The following is a 19,722-nucleotide window of genomic DNA, read 5'->3' as shown; positions in this document are numbered from 1 at the left end:
GTCAACTGAACAAGTCACAAAGGTCCAGATTGAACTTTGCTTACATTCTACGCTGGACCACAGGAAGAAAACCTGAACGCATTCATCCACCTACTGAACTCAAGCTACATACCCCTTATGAAAAAGAAGTATACTTAAGTAATGTTCAAGTATATTTTGAAGTATACTTTATGTAGCAAGTATACTAATATCAATGTGTACTTGTAGTAAACTTGTAAGTGTACTATTTTGGGACTAAATTGGCCTACTTTTAGTATATAAAAGTATACATTTAAGTGTACTATAAGTGTAAGAGTAGTAAACTACTTAGTTTACTATTTTAATACAAGTAGTAATTGTTTTAGTTTATGAAAGTTATGAAAATGAAATGAAAATGAAATGAAAATGAAATGAAAATGAAATGAAATGAAAATGAAAATGAAAATGAAAATGAAATGAAAATGAAATGAAATGAAAGTTTAGTAGTTTATACTGCAAGTATACTTGTAAGTTTTCTTTAAGTGAACATAACATTATACTTATAGTTAACTATTTATATATTATTTTTGCACTTGCAGTATACTACTATGTTCAAATGTTGATATAATTTTTTTATACTTGAAAAAAATACCTTTAACTGTACTTTAATTTGAAAAACATTTTATTAGCTTCATGCATCCTTTTTTAATCAACACTTGAATGTCGATAAGTTTCATAAAGAAAGGCAACATTTTAAACAAAAAAGTTGAGAAAATCACATTTTTGTCAAAGACTACATTGATCAGATTGAGAACGATGACCAAAACACAGATGGAGGACCAACACCCCCAAAGCTTCACAGTCGTTTTCTCTTCATGGGTTACGCTTCATTTCATTTGGTAATATTAAGCAGTTTTGATTTACACGCTGTTTAATGTTTGATGATTTATCACGTTATTTTACATTTGAGAGAGCCCTACCGTATAACAGTGAAAACATGGATAGCTGGAAAATTCAGTCAATGGTGGGGAAAAGTAGAATTAGAGTAAATTCCTATACATTACCAGTGGACTAGACTACACAAAAATTCAGATATGCAGAATTAGAAACATATCTGTTTTATATCAATATTCTAATCAATATTTTCAAGCTATGTAAGTTTCATAAGACTGTGTATGAAAAACTATGTAAAAAAAAGTATATTTAATCGGCTACTCGATCAAAAGAGTAAACACAACTACAAGCCTAGTATACTTTGAATACTTAATTATACTTTTAAGTATATCTCAATTAAAAGATTGAGCACAACTACAGGCCAAATATACTTGGACTTTTCTCTCAGTATAAGTCAAGTACACTTAAGTGTAATTTTAAGTATATTTCTGAGAAGTACATAAAGTATATTTTTGATAAGTATATAAAATGTATAGACTGAAAGTATACTTTCTTATTTTTAGTTTAAAAGAAGTATACTAATAGAACACTTGAATAAACTTCTTTTTCGTAAGGGACACCTGGTGAGACCGGGTGTTCTGCAGGTGAACACAGCCCTCTGAAAGCTTCTACAGATGCTAACATTGCAAAGACAATTTTTGAGCTACATCTCAAAGACTACAACAAATGTCTAACAGTGACTCATCTGAATTTGACCCACGGCGTCAAGGAGGGAAAACTGTAAGACTGGAGAAACTGGAAGAACTGGAAGAGATGGCTACTCTCTGAGAAAACAAAGGAAATTAACATTTGAACTCTCTTGCTATATTACCATCCCCATTCGAGACACGATCACACTTGAGTTGATCACCTCTCAATTTACACGCTCATTCCCTTCACCCATCTCTACCTGAATTCACCCAAAAATCTATATGGTTTAAAATGAACAATTATCATGCAGTATTATGTTTGGTATCATTTGAAATGTCTCAGTGCGACTGGTACAAAGGTCTCATTCCCACAGAAGTAAACCAAAAAGGTAATAAGGTGTGGAGAGTTTAGATATATCTTGTTAACTGCTGTGAGTATGCCCCCATGTAAATCAACCTCTGTCCCCAGTCAGTCTGGGACGGTGATTAATGCAAATTCCCACTGTGAACTCATGTTTACATTCGAAAAGAGGTTTCTACCTTTAGGGAGATGCCGAAGAATGCTTGTGGCGATTTGTAACTCAAATTAGCCCGTGATCATGTATTTTATAATGACAGGTTCGCATCTTCTCTCTTTATTCCAGAGCATTTGATGTTTTGTATTATCTTTGAACTGATTATGAAATTGGCATGATACATTTACCTAACATAATAAATTGTTACGTTTGATTTTATTCCGACTGACTCTGAAATTGTTTTCCCAAGTAGATTAAACGGATTAGTATGTTACCGCAAGTTTTGCGTCAGATTTGTGACAACTAATATTTGGCACTAATTCAAGTGTACGTGTTTTGCAAAGACAAGAAGTGAATTTCCATATAGGGCAGCAAAAGTGCTACAAGTCCCGTCATGGCCACTCTTCCAGAGTATTGTCCCGTCATGGCCGCCCTTCCAGAGTCTCGTCCCGTCATGGTCGAGCACTCTTCGACTCCACGGACCTGGCCCTCCATGGGAGGCCAATTTCACCTCCGCTCCACCCCTGAAAGCCGCTCCTTTGAGGGGGGGGCTATGTCACGATCCCTGCACTGTCTTGTGTTTTGTAGGACTTTTATGTTAAATTGAATTCTTAGTTCCCCATTGTTTCTGTGTTCACTTCCTGTGTTTGGTTCCTGTTTTGCCTTGTACCTTGTTTGTCACCGTAGTAATTAGTTCCCATGACATCAGTCACCAACACCTGTCCCTCACTGCTTACATTACATAAAGAGGACTTGGGAGAAACAAAAATCAGAAGTTCAGTTTTGCTCCCATTTAACTCTAGGAAGTAAACATTAAGTTTCTGATGTCAGTGAAGCAATATAGGGCATTCTCAATTAATATTTTTTCCCCCAAGCATACTGGAAAATAACATTGTGTCATTAGTAAAGCAATGATAATGCAAGCCATATCTCTGAAATATTAATATATATATATATATTTTTTTATATATATATATTTTTTTTTATATGACAGTGTGAATATAGAAATGTGAAATGATCAATTAATGTATAAAAAATAATATAAATAATTCAGTTGGTTATTAATACAAAGCAATAATATTTTAGGAAGTATTTAAAATAGTTTGTAAGAACTAAAAACTAACATGACTATTAAAGGCCCCTCGTTGTGTTATTGCCTTGCTTTGGGCCATTTATCAGAAGAAGAAACTTTGATTTTTGATAGTATGCATCATGGAATGATGGGAGTTGTCGTCTTTACCTCCACTGCCAATGGAAATCAATCCGATGGGATTGGATCTATAACCGTTACATTTGATCCTGACTTTTTATCCGAATACATTTTCCGCAAGTAACATAATGTTTAATGCTAAATTACTACTCATACATGACACTTTATTTGTCTAATTACATGCAGGGAAAGTACATTTTGCACAGCATTTGCAAAAAGGCTGAATTACTATTTATATATAATACATAGACCTACTGTATTTAATTACACTGCCATAGACTTTTGTTAAACAGTGTTAGGAAATTCCACAACGATATTGATTCTCGTTTTATTTCTCGTCTTATTCAAAACTCTTCTTGGGTCATTTGATTCACCCATTGCCATGGGCTGCGTCCAAAATCACATACTCTCTTGATTAAAGTAATTACTTTACACCACTAAAAAAGTGCATTCTATATAGTATGAGTGTGAGTAGTATGAATGTAATCTGGACGTATTACATTCGTCATGTTGTCATTATCATGCGACTTACTAGCATCAGTTACATCGCTTCACTGCATTCATAAATCCTCTCTCATGGCCTCATGGGATAGTAAAGTGTCCATCGAATGCTCACTTCAGAATCTAGTAGTAGTAGGTCATCCGGGTACGTTTTGCCTACTGTTTTATGAGTACTGTGAATTCAGACATACTTTTGTCACATACTCTTTTTCGCCCATAGGGAAATATGCTAAACTGTTGCCTCGCTGCCTTATAGTCAATGACTCTACAGGCAGAGTTTGCGCATGATGGTACCTCACGAAACTGATTTTGAACAGACTTCTGAGTCAGCGTAACAGTTTAATGTCTACAGCAAAATAGAGTAAGAGTTGGTGGAAACTAAACAAATATTGGTAACGCTTTACAATAAGGTTCATTAGTTAACATTAGTTAACTAGCTTAGTTAACATGAACTAACAATGAACAATAATTCTACAGCATTTATTAACCTTTGTTAATGTTAATTTCAACATTTACTAATATCAGTTATTAAAATCAAAGGTTATTTGTTAACATTAGTTAATGCACTGTGAACTAACATGAACAAACAATGAACAGCTGTATTTTTATTAACTAAAATGAACAAAGATTAACTAATACAGTAACAAATGTATTGCTCATTGTTAGTTCATGTTAGTTAATACATTAACTAATGTTAACTAATGAACCTTATTGTAAAGTGTTACCCAAAAATTGAATAACTACAGTAGTAGTACAGTAAGTCACAAACTGACCAGCAACCTTTCAGACGCCATCTTGCTTTTTCTAGCTCAACTGTCACCAAATGGAACGCATAGGATTGTGGGATATCAAAGGCAGCTTTTCTGATGCAGAAACTGGATATTTTAATGCAAAAGTCTTACATATTGTGCCTTTAAGCATCCCTCTTGAACTGGATTCTTTTTTTTTTCTTCTTCAGATGGAACACACAGACAGCTTAAAGCTGCATATAGGCCTAATACATTTGTATTTTTTTTTATATTAGGTACATTTCTCAAATAACTCAATCCAGAATTTGCAAAACAAAGACTATAACACCTAACTGCATTCTAGCATGTGATCGAGAGAGTTTATAAAAGGGCTTCAAACATCTGTCGCCTTTTGAGAGACCGTGAATGAATAGGTGATCCAGTGAACGTCCCAGTTGTGACACACTGAACAGCTTGTGAATAGAAAAGCTTCATTCAGCATATAGTGTGAACAGGGAAAATTCCAGAAACCATGTAACCCATTTAAATCAGGGGGAAAACATTGGCATTGTGCTCCACTGTGCTTTTTTAACAGATTTTGCTTTAAATATTGACACTTTTAACTGATACAAAACAATAAAAATCAGCAACAAACTGAAGAAGCTTTAAAAGCCTTTTTATTTGTATCGCTCAGCAGTAAAAAGTACAGTTTATGTGCTACAAAAGATTAGACATGATTCATAATATGTGAGAGCAGTTTTTTCTTGTCAGCTGAGCAATTATCGCTATCTCTGCTTACATATTTAAAACTCATGCCAGCACACAAAAAGGACGGAAACAACGAAAAAAAAAAAAAAAAACATTTAAACAATATATATATATATATATATAAAAAAATCTGCTAAGCACACAGCAAAAAAAATTGATATGTATTGAGAAAAGATGATGATATGGTCTTAAAACATGTTACCAACCTCAGTGGCACATGTTCAAAGAAAGTACAAAATAAAATAGTTTCTCTGCATGTCTTTATATCTAACAATTACACTCTATTACATCCAGTGACATCATTGACATTCATCTAAAAACTGTACAATAGAGCAGTAAGCACTGAGAATCAAAGAGAAATATAAGGAATTCATTTTGGTCTCATTTATTCTCGTCAATGTTCACACAAGGGACAGAGATAGACAGACAAGAACAAACACACTCATTCATCCTTCACTAAGAAAAATGTGTCTTCTAACAATATATATATATGTGTGTGTGTTTATACATATATATATAGAGAGAGCGCCAACCTGTGAAGCAATAGTAGTGCCATTTTCATCAGAGCATGACATAGCAAATAAACAAATGGGTTTATTAAAAAAATGCATTTCCACTACAGTTATACAGTTTAATGCTTAGCCCTGCTAAGTTGAACACAAACACATACAATATGAACAGATATGATGTGAAATGTGGTGCACAGTAATATTACCATACAAAGGCCTTTGTATGAGACATTTCATTGGCGTTTAATATTTTTTTCTACTTGCTTGTGCAACTGTCGACGTGAATTTAAGGTGTAACGAAATCTTGATAGAAACAAAATCCTGTTTCATATAGTCTAAAGACACACATACACCTCAGATGCATGCAACAAGACATAAACACTCATGAAAACATCTCAGACATCTAAGGAATGGGACAATTGTCGTTTTGTCTTTTGGCTGGTGACTCAACTGGGGACAAACATCTCAGAAAGTCATGATTCGGCATCCATCAAATGCAAACAGGCAATCACCTCTAGTTCCTCCATGAGCGAAGCGAGGGTTGCTGCAGTACCCACTGGACCCATCCCAGAACCGTTCCAGAATCAATGCCCCTAACCCCTGCATCCCCTTACATACGGAATTCAAGTGCGGCAGGCTTTTTTTAGGTAATCATATTAAGTATTTTGGGTAACGTCACACAAGCATCCTTACACCACGCGCCATGTTTCTCAGCACTCTGCACAACCAAAGCCACTGGAACATATGAGCAACAACACTTACTGTTTTTATTCAAAAAAGACATAAAAACCCTTATCACAATGAAGCATTGGTAGAAAATCCACATCAGAAAAATATGCAAGGGCTCCCCCTCATAGTAAATAACATTTGTTCTTTTTTGTAATATTCTTTCAGCTCCTTGAAACCAGTTTCATATATAAACCGCAGTCTTTGAAGGTTCACCACATATATGTATATAGTTATTTATATATACTCTTAAAAAATGCAAGCAAAGAAAAGAGACTGGAAAATCCTCAAGGATTCTGTCTCCTTTTAATATAGTGTGTTTAGATATCAGAGGCCTTGTCTCTGTTGATAAAGAGAGTCTCTTGGCAAAAGGGGTTAACCAGAACCACGCCGCTGTCGCTGTAGTCACCATTAGGGGGCAGACACGTCTCCTGATCCTGAAACACAAAGAACAACATTGGCACTTGCTTTCAGGCTAACTAAAAAGCTAATCACTTAAGAGCAGCTGCTACAAAGCTAAATGCAGTTAAGGTGAAAGGAACAGGTATTCTTCTTAGGATCTATGTTCTTTACTTCTTATAGACACAAATGTGCATTTCTATGGTGTGTAATGATTGAGCTCTATTGCCATGGAGACGGCGTGTGTGAAATAATGGGAGGAAATGAAGGAAGAAGCAGGTTAAATTGCACCTGTGGTAAAAGACAACTTATTATGAGGCTCTAGATTCTAGGACGATGTATTTCGTCATTCATTCGTATTTGGTCACACATATAGGGAATTCTTGTTCAGACATCAAAATGAATACATCCATCCAACTATTCTCAAATCTATCTATCTATCTAAACTGAGGGATTATGAAAAATTGTGAATAGCATAAGATGCTAAAAAACACTGATATAGTGGAATACTGAGGACAAAGGAATAAAGGAAGGGAGTGGATGTCTCTGTTGGTTCTCTAAGAGAGGTAAAGGAAGATATGAACACCTGGATCACCGGCATCCAAAACATGATTCATCATCATCATCATCATCATCACCATCATCATCACATTCCTGTCAGAAAATGCCAGCAAGCAGGAATGAAAAGGTGGAAAACAAGAAGCATGGAGAGGTTGAAATGGAAAATGTCAATGAAGGGATTATATGGTAACAATCTGACAAAAGGTTCAGGGAAAAACAACAACTTTAAACTAGTGAGTTTTTTAAATTAGAAATCTGGTCACTGGACACCAGGTGGCGCTATGTAACATGAATGGGAAATTATGTTAAAACACTCTCAGTTACCATTAAATGAGTTTTTCAAGGACACATTGTCTTGATTGCAGTGATTACTGTTCATTTCATAATGATACGCCAGCAAAAAAAGGTAATTTAAAAAGTATGTACTGTGCTAAATGAGAAAAGCATCAAATAGACATCACAAAAAGTAGCTATAGAAAATGAAATATTTTATTCGATTCAGCATAAAATGTCTCATATATATACACATTTACAGACCAAAGCAGTTTGGTTAACAACCAACCTACCAGTAGGTGGCGTTAACTGTCTAAGTAAGTAATTGAGTCATTCATTCATTCGATTTGTTCAAATGGCTGATTCATTCAGGAATTAAGTAAATGGTTCTCTTTATGAATGGGCCATTGAATCATTGTTTCACCCGATTGAGCACATGTATTAACCACTAGACATGTAAGAAACATTCTAGGGCTTAGAGCCCAAGGAACTCACCCAATTAGTTGTGCTGCGTTCCAATTCACCTGCTTATATACTATGCACTAAAGTATGTACTCTGTGAAAAAAGTACGTACTTTTGAGTGTGTAGCAGAAGAGCAGTAAAGATATGCTTCCACGTCATAATTGCATCTTTGAAGTCAGCACGAAATGGAAATGTACTTCTATATTCCGATTGCATATTATTGGTCTTATTGTGAACGATTCACAACGAAAACGAAAAAATTTGACCCTTGTAATTTTACTTAAAATAGCATAACTTGATCTTCCAGCGAAACAACGACTTCTCTACAGTTGCTTGTGCCAGTTAAGTTATTTTCTTCACTTGTACATCACAATACAGAAGAAAAGATATGTTGCTACTTCCGTTACATCACAGCTTTAAACACAAAAAGCAGTGGCAGTCAGTACCTCAGCTTCTAGTGATTGTATCTCGCGTGGGAGCTCCACAGCATGGCGGGTGAAGTAATCCATGGTGATGGCGTCATTCCAGTAGCTCAAGTTGTTCTCCTGAGTAGATGACTTCTTCTTTTTCCTCATACAGCATACGGTAAGTAGCACGGCTGAAGAGAAGAAGACATGAATTAAAAGATTAAAATTCAATGTCTAACTCTATTTTAGCTTTAAGACCACTTCTGAATTTTGAATGATGAGTTTCAGAAAAGTTGTAAGCAAAATATACCAAGCCACAAAGGGAATATTATGTTATCCTGTTTCTTTTGAAAAGTTCCTGTCAAAAAATGATGACAGAAAGCACAAGTTTTCAAAGCTGGAGGAAGTGTGATATTGGTTACTCACAGCATGAGGAGACAGGCACGCTAATGGCAAGAACCAACCACACAATGTCCATTTTTTCCAGGCAGATGGTGTACTTTTTGTGAGGAGGATCCAACGCAGGGCCCGACTGGTTTCCAGATCCCCATGGGCCTTGTGTGGTGGCTGGGACCTGCCTGTTCATGAAGCTCCCGCTAGCTGTGGAGGGTGCCTCTGATGTGTCCGGATCATTCGCTGCAGGAAATGAGGCTCCAGTGCTGTTGATAACGTCTGTGACATTAGTCAGGGAGACAGGAGAATCCATGGTCATGTTGGTGGTTCCATCCCTACCACCTTGGACTTCCATAGAGCTTCTACTCTCAACTAAAGAAGTGGGATTGGATGTGGTAATGTGGTTGGAATGTGGGGCTAGAGCTGGAGAAGGAGACTGGATGTCATATTGTGGTAAACCTCCCAACGTTTCCAAAGGAGAAGTGGGATTCTCTGTTGAAGACACGTCGCGCAATGTAATGGTGTGATGTGGAGCCGACTTGTCCGCATTCTGCCCTTTGTGGGTTTTATAGGGTGAATAGAATGGTGGTGACTGATGTTGTATAGGATCAATGGGGTCCTCTACTCCCATCTCGCCAGTGTCTGGGGGCTCCAAAAGGCCCTTGGCACTAGGGGTCACATCACTTTGAGTCCCTGAGAAAAAAGAATGACCCGAGCCAGAATTTGTGGTTTGGTTTCCACTGTCCAATGCAATAGCACTGCTCTGATTCCTATGGACCAAACCTGAGGGCTCAAACCAGTTCACTGGCTTTCTACTGATTGTACTCGGCTTATCGGTATTAGTGCTAAAGTTCTGCTCTTGGGTTCTGGAGGTTCTATTGAACATACTTCCAGAGGTCATTTGCGGCGCTTCTGCTTTTGAAATAGGGATATGAGGTGGTTCCTGATCCCTGGGATCAACTGGATGGACCCCTACTATTGATGTCTGAACTATGGCAGAAGGTACAGTGGTCTTCGGTGTCTGGAATGGGTCGACAGTAGTGGGTCTACGGATGGCTTCTAGAGAGGCCAGTGCCTGGTTGTGCAGATCCCCAGTGCTGGAACCCTCCTGCCAGCTCAAGGGTGAGAGGGTGGAGAGGGTTCTTGTCCTCGTTGACATGGAGACAAGGTCCCGAAGGGTTTGGCTGGGGTGAAGCTCTTCTGCAGAGAACACCAGCCCAACTGGCACAAACAGAATCAGTAGGACACCTGAGAAAGGAAAACAGACAGTAAGAGGAATTTAGACAAATCTTTTATGCAAATACCAAATCTCACTGCACCAAGGAAACATTTAGTTCAAGCATTATTAGTCCACAATGAGGTTCTTACAGGCCCATTCAGAGATGAGTCAAAGAACAGTTTTGAACAGTCTGAATGCTGGTATGGTTACTATGTGTCTTGATGACATCACCACAAATGGGCAGGACCCTGCTTTATGGTTCAAAATTGTGTTTTATGTCACCACTCCATACTTAAAAACATATAGATGACACCTGATGATCAGAGTAAGGACATTGTTTCATCTGCATGCTATTTTAGTTGCTATAGAAACCAAGATTCAGCTCTTAGAAGATGGAAGGCAGTGAGAGATGAGAGAAAAACATCACAAACAATATCAAGAAGACATCTGAGTCTGAGTTAGTTCAACACCAGCTACTGAGCAATCGTCATTGTTGACGTCATTGTTGACCTGTAGGTGTTTAAAATGTGACATTCTTTATAAGATATGTGTTTCATGCTATACACAAAGAACCCTTTTAAGACTCTGTTTTTATTCAATAATCAGAACAAAGCTTAATGACCCGACCAAAGCATGATGTAAAGGAAAATTACATCATGACACTACTGATTGGCTGAATGCAACACAAAACAAACACAGTCCCAAACCCTTCACTAGACTATCATGAATAACAAACTTCATTGGAACAAACTTCTTTTCTACAATTACCCTGTTGCATTGATCAACAACAAGACAGCAAGTTGATTGTGTAAATGTTTAGTGAATCAGGAGTTTCCTACCAATCACAATCTGCCCTTGCTGAACAAGCAGTGAAGAAGGGAGATAAACAGACAGTTTCTCTTTCAAGTGCTAATGCTAACTCATAATTACCATATCAAACACAAGCATGCCCATGCTAGAAAACGACATGGCTATGATGACAACATGACCATGCTGATTTCAAAGTTCACTACCACAGTACATTAGAATTGAGAGCCCGATCTCACGGGAAAACGTACAAATTCTACGAGGTGGCTTATTCGTACGAATTCATACGACCTGACTCGTACGAATTAGTACGTTTTGTGCAAAATCGTACATATTTGACGAATTGGCCAATTCGTATGAATTCATACGAATGACCTACCCCTGACCCCGCCCCTAAACCTACCCATCACGTGGGTTTAGACAAATCGTACAAATTCGTACGAGTCAGGTCGTACGAATTAGTACGAATTAGCCAACTTTTTATCATTCGTACGAATTCGTACGAATTGGTCGTGAGATAGCGTTGGAATTGAAGGTATTTGCCATGTACTTTCTTTTTTTTTTTGGAATCAAAAGGTATTACATCTCCCATTCAGCCATTCCAATTCAACGCAGCATTAATAAAACATCACCCTGTAAATAAAACATGAATCACTGCTTATTTCACAACAAAGTGGCGCGTTTAGATCAGGCACAAGCTCTCAAGCTCGCTCCGCTCTGCACACATCCCAGAGCGTTTAACAAGCCGTGGATCTGAAGGTACTAAAATCATCTGATCATGAGCTCCCTGGTCCCATGTAAACACACCGCTATCTTATTAACCAAGTCATGTTTTATAATTTATAATTCTTTTTTTTTTTAAGTTTGGAAATGGTTTTCAAGTCTGTTAGCATAAAAGAAAATCAGTGATTACTCAGTTTGGACTGAGTTTTTATCTTGGTATTTTGATGACTTGTCTGTTCCCTCTGGATTGTGTTCTGTTGATATGAATTATGTTTTATATCAAAGATTAGCAAATGAGAAAATCAGAAGCCAACAAACTCCGAGATCACATCATTAAAGACAAAATACAAGCATTCTAGCATGCTAATCTAGTCTGTACTAGCATGCTAATCTGCTGTACAGCTAAAACAATCTTCACTGTAAAAAGTGAACAGTTGGATCAACTTAAACAAATTACTTCAATTGGTAACACCTAAAGAAATTACGTTTTCTCAACTTAAATGATCACGTTTTATCGTGAAAAACGTGATAATTTAAGTTGAGAAAACTTAATTTCTTTAGGTGTTACCAATTGAAGTAATTTTTTTTACTCATTGCTTTGAAACAATCTGTATTGTAAAAAGCGCTATATAAATGAAGGTGACTTGACTTGTCTTGATTTAATCTTACTATTTCTGCCATATGGAATAGTATGCATATACAGTACAGGATAATATATAATAGCATACTATGCATGAAGTGTCCAACATTCCACACTTTTCCACACCAGATTTTTTGGTTAATTAAGTACATCATCCAGGTATTTGAAGTATTTTTCTTTTTGGAACTTTTATTGTGAACGCACTACTCACACTTTATACTACAAAATGGCATAGAATAGTGCATAAGTACCTTTACTTTTTCTAACTGCCACATGGAAAATGCATACTAGCATATATATAGGATGTACGGAAAACTATGGAATTGTGTAGAATGTTTGTCCATTCAAAAGTAATGAGTATCTTTAAAAGATTTGGTACTAAGGTGATCTTTGAAAAATCCAAAGCTTGAGCAGAATCCCAGAAGTAGCGTAACAGATTGTGAGATCACTTTATCAATAGTAATTTCGATTATTTCAGGCTGTTTTTGCATTTTTTGCCTGTAGGACCATCAGTAAACAGACTGTGGGTGGTCTGTCTGAGTCTCAGATTAGGAGTATGATTGTTTAATTGGGATGTTGTTCCAGAAACAACAAAGGATGATCCAGGAACATGTCCAATTTAACAAATCACGTTAATCCACGAGTGGCATACTGTATGTGTGTGGTTGTACGTGTGAATGAATGGAAGTTATAAAGAAGATACATATCATTATTTTTTTCTTTTAAAAACACTGGCATTACCAAGGTTATCTCCCATCCATCAATGAATGACTCACTCTCTAGTGACATTTATGCTCACACACACTCTTACACTTCTCTGACTCACAGTGTAATAGTGAGGGGGAGGCAGAGGAGGACAGCACATAATACAATCACAGCACTGGGCGAAAACACACACTGGATACTTTGCGAGATGAGCACTGGACCATAAGAGGCATGTGGGTGTTAAATCAACTACAGGCACTTCTAATGCCCCGGTGCTTGATTTTTATTAAAACTATACCAGATTTTAGGGTTGTAATGTTTAAAAAAAAAAGAAGTCTCTTATGTTCACTAAGGTTGCCTTTATTTAATGAAAAAAAAAATGCAGTAATATTGTGAAATATAACAATTCAAAAGAACTGGTTTCTATTTTAATACATTTTAAAATTTAATTTATCTCTGTGGCAGCAAAGTTTAATTTTCAGCATCATTACTCCAGTCTTCAGTGTCACATGATCCTTCAGAAATCATTCTAATTGTCACGATCACAGTGAATAAGGTCCACAGAAGAAGATCAGATGAAGATGAAGATGAATTCAAAAATAAAAGTATTTAATCAAACGAACTCAGATAATCCACAGATAACAAAACAGCATGTGATACACAAACAAATAACAGACAATCATGGCAAAGAAACGAGGAACTTAAATACACACTGATAACAAACTAAAAGACTAACAGGTGTGATGATCAGATGAATTGCCATAGTAACTAACGATGGCGGGAAACATGAACAAAGACAACAGGAAATAATGAGAAGCAAAACAAAAGTCCATTATAATTAAACTAAACGAGCAAATTATACCTGACACTAATATTTTGATTTGGTTCTCAAAAAACATTTCTTATTATTACCAAAGTTAGTTGCTTAATATATTTGTGGAAACTTTGATGCATTTCCCCCAGGATTCTCTGATGAGTAGAAAGTTCAAAACAACAGTATTTTTTTCTTTAAAAAATGTTCTGACACCAAATTTTGAATGGTAGATATATTTTATTGTTTTAGCCTTGTCTCTGACTTTCCATCTTAAAATATGAATTATTACATGTAAACTATAGTAATCTGAACAAAGACTCAAATAATCATACACCATTTCATTTTTGTATTGTTAAAAATATTTTATATTATCAACTTTTACAAAAATACAACTGTCCTTTTGATGACACTTCCATCACTACCAATAATTTGGCATCATCTTTATTATTTCATGATCTAAAATCACATCAAGTAAAAAAAAAAATATATATATATATATTGAATTGTGTGCATTTAGGATGCATAAAATGAAATTAGCCTTAACAAGTCAAATGAGCCTAGCCTAGAAAGAAGTTCCCATTCACAGAATGAAGGGGTGTGTGTGTGCGTGTATTAATCAATGTCACATACAGCATATACGTGTGTGTACATGCAATGTCATGGTCAGAGATGTGTAATTAGCCAGAGCAACAGCACTATGCTGATAGAGTACATGTCTAACCAGGTCTAACGCAGACAGAAAGGTATGACCTCCTCTTTCACACAGAAACAGGAGAGGTGTTTGCAATGAAAGCAAATTGGAAAACCAAAATGATGAAAAGTCCAGCAAAAACACTCATTATGTAACGGAGTGAATGGTGTTGTAAAGAGAGGATAGGTGTGAATCAAAAGAGAGTGACAAGACACTAGAACTCCACAAAACGGCTATAATGGAAAAGGCATATGCAAAAGTTCTTTGTTATTGTTCAATAGATAAATTAGTTTGACAAGCTAGAGCTTGCACATGGAATGATTAACCTTGCAATAATTGCTTCCTCTGTTTCGCTGCTAAAAAATTACTTTCATTACAAAATTACACGCGCTGCCATCTGCTGATTTAAAATATAACGTTCACAGATGGATGGGTGTTGGAGACTTTCTCTGACACAGAACTTTATCACATGTTTCAGGTCTTTTATATTTTGGAACTTTCTTAAAAAATAATAAAGAAGATTTATGAAAATGTTCAACTAACTCTCATGTTGTTTCTCGTGTAAAAATGTTCACGTTGCTTTTACTCATACAGTGAAAGAGTGCTACCATAAAAGTCCACATGATTATAATTTAAGTCATTATTTACTGAAAATATATGCATATTCAAGTTGTACAGCATGTGTCAAAATTGTAAGAACTTCAGCATCTTAAATCTCATATGGACTTCTTTTATGGTACTTTATAGCAATTTCTTGTCATTTCAAGCTTGACAGCCCATGGTATATTTGTGAAATTCATACAAAATTTGTTTTGTATGAAAAAAATGTATTACAAAAACCTTGGTGATACTATGATTAAGCGCCAGTGAGCGGCGGTTTAACCCTAAGTGCCGGGTCAAAAGCCAGTTAGGTATTAGTATGCATTGCTCCAGTGACCCTGAACCACAATCTTGATGATAATTTCCATCTGACATGCTTCAAGCGTAGGTGAGCAAGGTCACGGAAAGGGGGAAATGAACTGAAATTAAAAGTCTTTGGAATGTTTATGTAGTCTGTGACATTCCTAATGCCATACATAGACATTAATAAATCACATGAAAGAACCATCCTGCACACTGTGATCCTTGAACTGTCTGCAAGTCTCTCGCATTAGAGTTGCAGATACTGAGATCTCAAATGGCCTCGACAGATTGTATGGGTTTACAGCTTATCTTCCCATCCATCATTCAATATTACACACTAACCTCACCTCCGGAGACAACGAGCCAAGATGGCATCTACAGTATGAGGCTGAACTGTGTTGACTGACACAACGGTCCACTTGGATCCGAAAGACACGGGTCGGGTTTGATTATTAGTGGCCTTGGGTCTCAGGTAATTTAAAATAAATGTGCTTTTTCCGAATGGACCCGAGAAGACCCGAATTCTTTTAAACTATGTCGGCCATTTAATAAAATGAAATAATATTTAATTATTTCGATAATTACCAAGAATAATTGAAGACTAATTATAGTCATCTCTAATCATCAGACAAATAACATTACGACAAAAGTTATAGGATGTATGAGGTTAGTGATGAGTGTAGGGGTGTAACGATACCCTCATGTCACGATTCAATACATATCACGATACGATATTATTGTGATATACTCCAAGACATGATAAAAGGTTAACAAAAAATGTACTGTTGATTAAAATGCTAAATTTGATATTACATTGTGGGTGTAAATGAATAGGCTTTGATTTGTGCTGGTAACCAAATGCACAGGACAATGGTGACCAGAATAAAAATATTCATGATTCTGAAGCTGAAAATAATTATTTTAGATGAATATGCTTGCACTCTTTCACTGACTAAATATATTTAAAATAATGTAGGCTGCTTTTTACTGGTAACATAAGACATTTGGCATTATTAGGACCCACAAATATTCCCCCCATTGCATTATTATAAAATATACACTATATATAGTAGTTTAATGTAGTACTGACACTAAAACTCTATTTTAGTTGAACTATACACAATACATATTGTCACTATCCACGATAAATATTGTTGCATTTTTGTATTGCGATATATTGTGACACGATATATTGTTACACCCCTAGATGAGTGACATTGGGCAGAAGGAAACCCTTAAAGGATTAGTTCACCCCAAAATGAAAATTTCCTAATAATTTACTCATCCCAGTGCCATCCAAGATATCCATGTCTTTCTTTCCTCAGTGGGAGAGAAATTATGTTTTTTGAGGAAAACATTTCTGGATTTTTCTTCTAACAATGGACTCCATTGGTTGCCATCGTTTTTAAGTCCATCAATGCAGTTTCAAAAGTCTTTGAAGTGTTTAAACGGGCTGTACGCGATCACAGCTGAAGAAGAGGTTGTTATATAGCGAAACGATAGGTCATTTAAAAAAAAAAAAGATAATTTATAGACTTTTTACCTTCAATAGTTCGGATTGAGCTGATCAACAAACGGACAGGGAACTACGTCATCACGGTGAAAGGTCACGCCGGCGCCGGCGCCCACTGTTTACAATGCGACCGTACGTAGGAGGATAGTTCAAATAGTATTGTTTGCTATTATAAATATAGTAATAGTATTCAGTGAATATGAATATGAATAGTATATGAATAACATTCTGCTGAATTTGAATAGTAGTTCAAATAGTATTGCCGGCGTGACCTTTCAACGTGATGACGTAGTTCCCTGTCCGTTTGTTGATCAGATTCAGCTCAATCCGAACTATTGAAGGTAAAAAGTTTCTAATTTTTTTTTTAAATGACCTATCGTTTCGCTATATAACAACCTCTTCTTCAGCTGTGATCGCGTACAGCCCGTTTAAACACTTCAAAGACTTTTGAAACTGCATTGATTTGGACTTAAAAACGATGGTAACCAATGGAGTCCATTGTTAGAAGAAAAATCCAGAAATGTTTTCCTCAAAAAACATAATTTCTCTCCCACTGAGGAAAGAAAGACATGGATATCTTGGATGGCATTGGGGTGAGTAAATTATTAGGAAATTTTCATTTTGGGGTAAACTAATCCTTTAATAGAAGAGGTCTAGAAGAGGTAAATAGCGTTGCAGACAACACTAGCGAATCCATCATTTATTTGGCTATCGATTACATTTTTTATTGAGCTGTCACATTTATTTTTCCACTCAACTAGTTACAGTTGAAAGCCGAACCCAGAAATAAGTTGTTTCCATCAGGCAGGCAATAATATAAAGTAATAATAAATAAGTAGTCCTAAATAAATTAATGAAAGTAATGGAGCAGCGGCCAAATCAGTCAGCAGGACACCGGGTCTGCAGGCTGTGCACACGTCAATGCTGTTTATGTTCGGGTTCGGAAGCAATTCGGGTTGATACATGTCAACTTATTCTACAAACCCAAACCCTAACACCTAACCCTAACAGTCTGCTAACAGTCTACTAATACTCTAATGAGAGTTAGTTGACATGTAGTTGCATGTAAAGTTACTTCAACTTTAGTGGTGTCTAAAGTTGACCATCGAAATAAAGTGTAACCAAAATACATTAGTAAATATTATATTTTTGAGTATTTGTGTATAAAATTCCCAAAATAAGCTTCCAAAAGTCAGTCAAACCAGGATATACACCAATCTCTTGGTGGAGTTCAGATTTGTGGAAGCCCGTCAGGATGGCAAAGGGAATCAATCTTACTGAAACACTCTTTGCTCATCTTTTGCAGTGCCTTACACAGCAGTGTGATGCTCTATAGTACACAGAGAGTAAGGAAAATCTGCATGTGTGGCAGAAGCTTTAAATGATTTCTAGTTCACGACTGCACACAAGAACCATTCCAATCTAAGGAACATCCGAAAATAGGACACAATCACACACATCAGCATTAATGCTTTGCTAGGTGCACACATGCAGCGGACGGCGACATGTCCACTCTACATGATGAGCACCCAGTGGAAAATTGAACAAGCTTCCCTGTAGCGAGAACCACACTGGTTCACAGTGATAAACCAGGCAATGAGTCAAGCAGAAAATGCAAAATGAAGGTGCAGGGGAAAGGCCTATTCTAGGTGTTTAGCCAAAGCATTGATTAGCACAGTGCTTTGCAGAGACACTCAATAACTAGCAAGTCTGGCGGTCTCCCAAAAGAACAGATGTAAACACTGTTCTTTTGGTAATGAACCTTTATATCCTCACATGACCCCCTCGCTCTTTTATAAATGGTGTTTAATCTCTGTCACATTAATTGGTCTGGGAAACCAGCTGAAATTAGTATTCTGAAGCAGCTTATGCCTTTAACCTTGAGATAAAAGTCTAACAAGTTACAGAATAAGATGCAGAAACCTTCTGAGACACGTTTACACCTGGTGTTAACATCTGTATCTGGGAAGAGTAATAACTTTTTTTCTCTGCACCTTAAGTGTACAACAAAATACAGGTTTAAAATACAATGTAAAAAATGGGCTCGGTAAGATATATATACTGTATATATTTTTATTGATCAAAAGTAACAGTAAAAAAAAAAAAAAAATGTTACAAAGGATTGGTTCTTTTGTATTTTGTATTCATCAAAGAATCGTGAATTTTTTTTATCACGGTTTCCATTCCATTTTTGATAAAACAAATGCACCCTTGATGAACAAAATAAGATAACATAATAAGAGACTTATTAAAATAAATAAATCTTACCAACCCCAATCTTCTGAATGGTATTTTGTCAGTTTTCTTTTTTTATATATATATATTTTGAATTCATAAATACCACTATGTATATCAATATCAATAAAATTCGTTTTTGATCACAAAATTTTACGTGCCTTACCAAATTAATTGATATTTTAAGAGATTTACTGATCTTGACACTTCACCATATTTGACAGAAGACACATTTGAGATGCAAGTCAATATCAGATGTACAGTAAACGGCAATATGTCTCATTTGAACACTTGTGATCAGACCGCACAACGTTTTTACAGGAATACCGGGTTTAAACAAAGAGACAATGATCTAAAATATAGTCTCCTTTGTCTTCCAAATTTTAGCTGTTGACATGCTAACAGAGTGAGATGCTAAATAAAATCTCTCTTTGACAGTCGCACAAAGGATTATTTAAAGCTATAAATGTGAACAAAA

The 19,722-nt window shown here is 36.1% G+C and overlaps 1 protein-coding gene across 4 annotated transcripts in view; it reads right to left on the bottom strand.

Annotated features, from left to right (window-relative positions):
* Positions 1–5,150: 5,150 nt before the first annotated feature.
* Positions 5,151–19,722, bottom strand: part of tmem108 (transmembrane protein 108) — a 66,811-nt gene continuing 52,239 nt past the window's right edge. For all 4 annotated transcript variants that reach the window (XM_084399160.1, XM_084399159.1, XM_084399158.1 and 1 more), the window contains exons 3-5: positions 9,028–10,242; positions 8,641–8,792; positions 5,151–6,935 (exon numbers count right to left, since the gene is read on the bottom strand). In XM_084399160.1, the coding sequence (XP_084255286.1) occupies positions 6,819–6,935; positions 8,641–8,792; positions 9,028–10,242 (1,484 nt within the window). In that variant the 3' untranslated portion in view covers positions 5,151–6,818. The remainder of the gene's footprint in view (positions 6,936–8,640; positions 8,793–9,027; positions 10,243–19,722) is intronic.

Source organism: Rutilus rutilus (assembly GCF_951802725.1).
Source record: "Rutilus rutilus genome assembly, chromosome: 24".
In the NCBI taxonomy this organism is placed as follows: Eukaryota; Metazoa; Chordata; class Actinopteri; order Cypriniformes; family Leuciscidae; genus Rutilus; species Rutilus rutilus.
The sequence above is the reverse complement of the archived record's forward strand: the minus strand, read 5'-3'. Positions and strand labels throughout refer to the sequence as shown.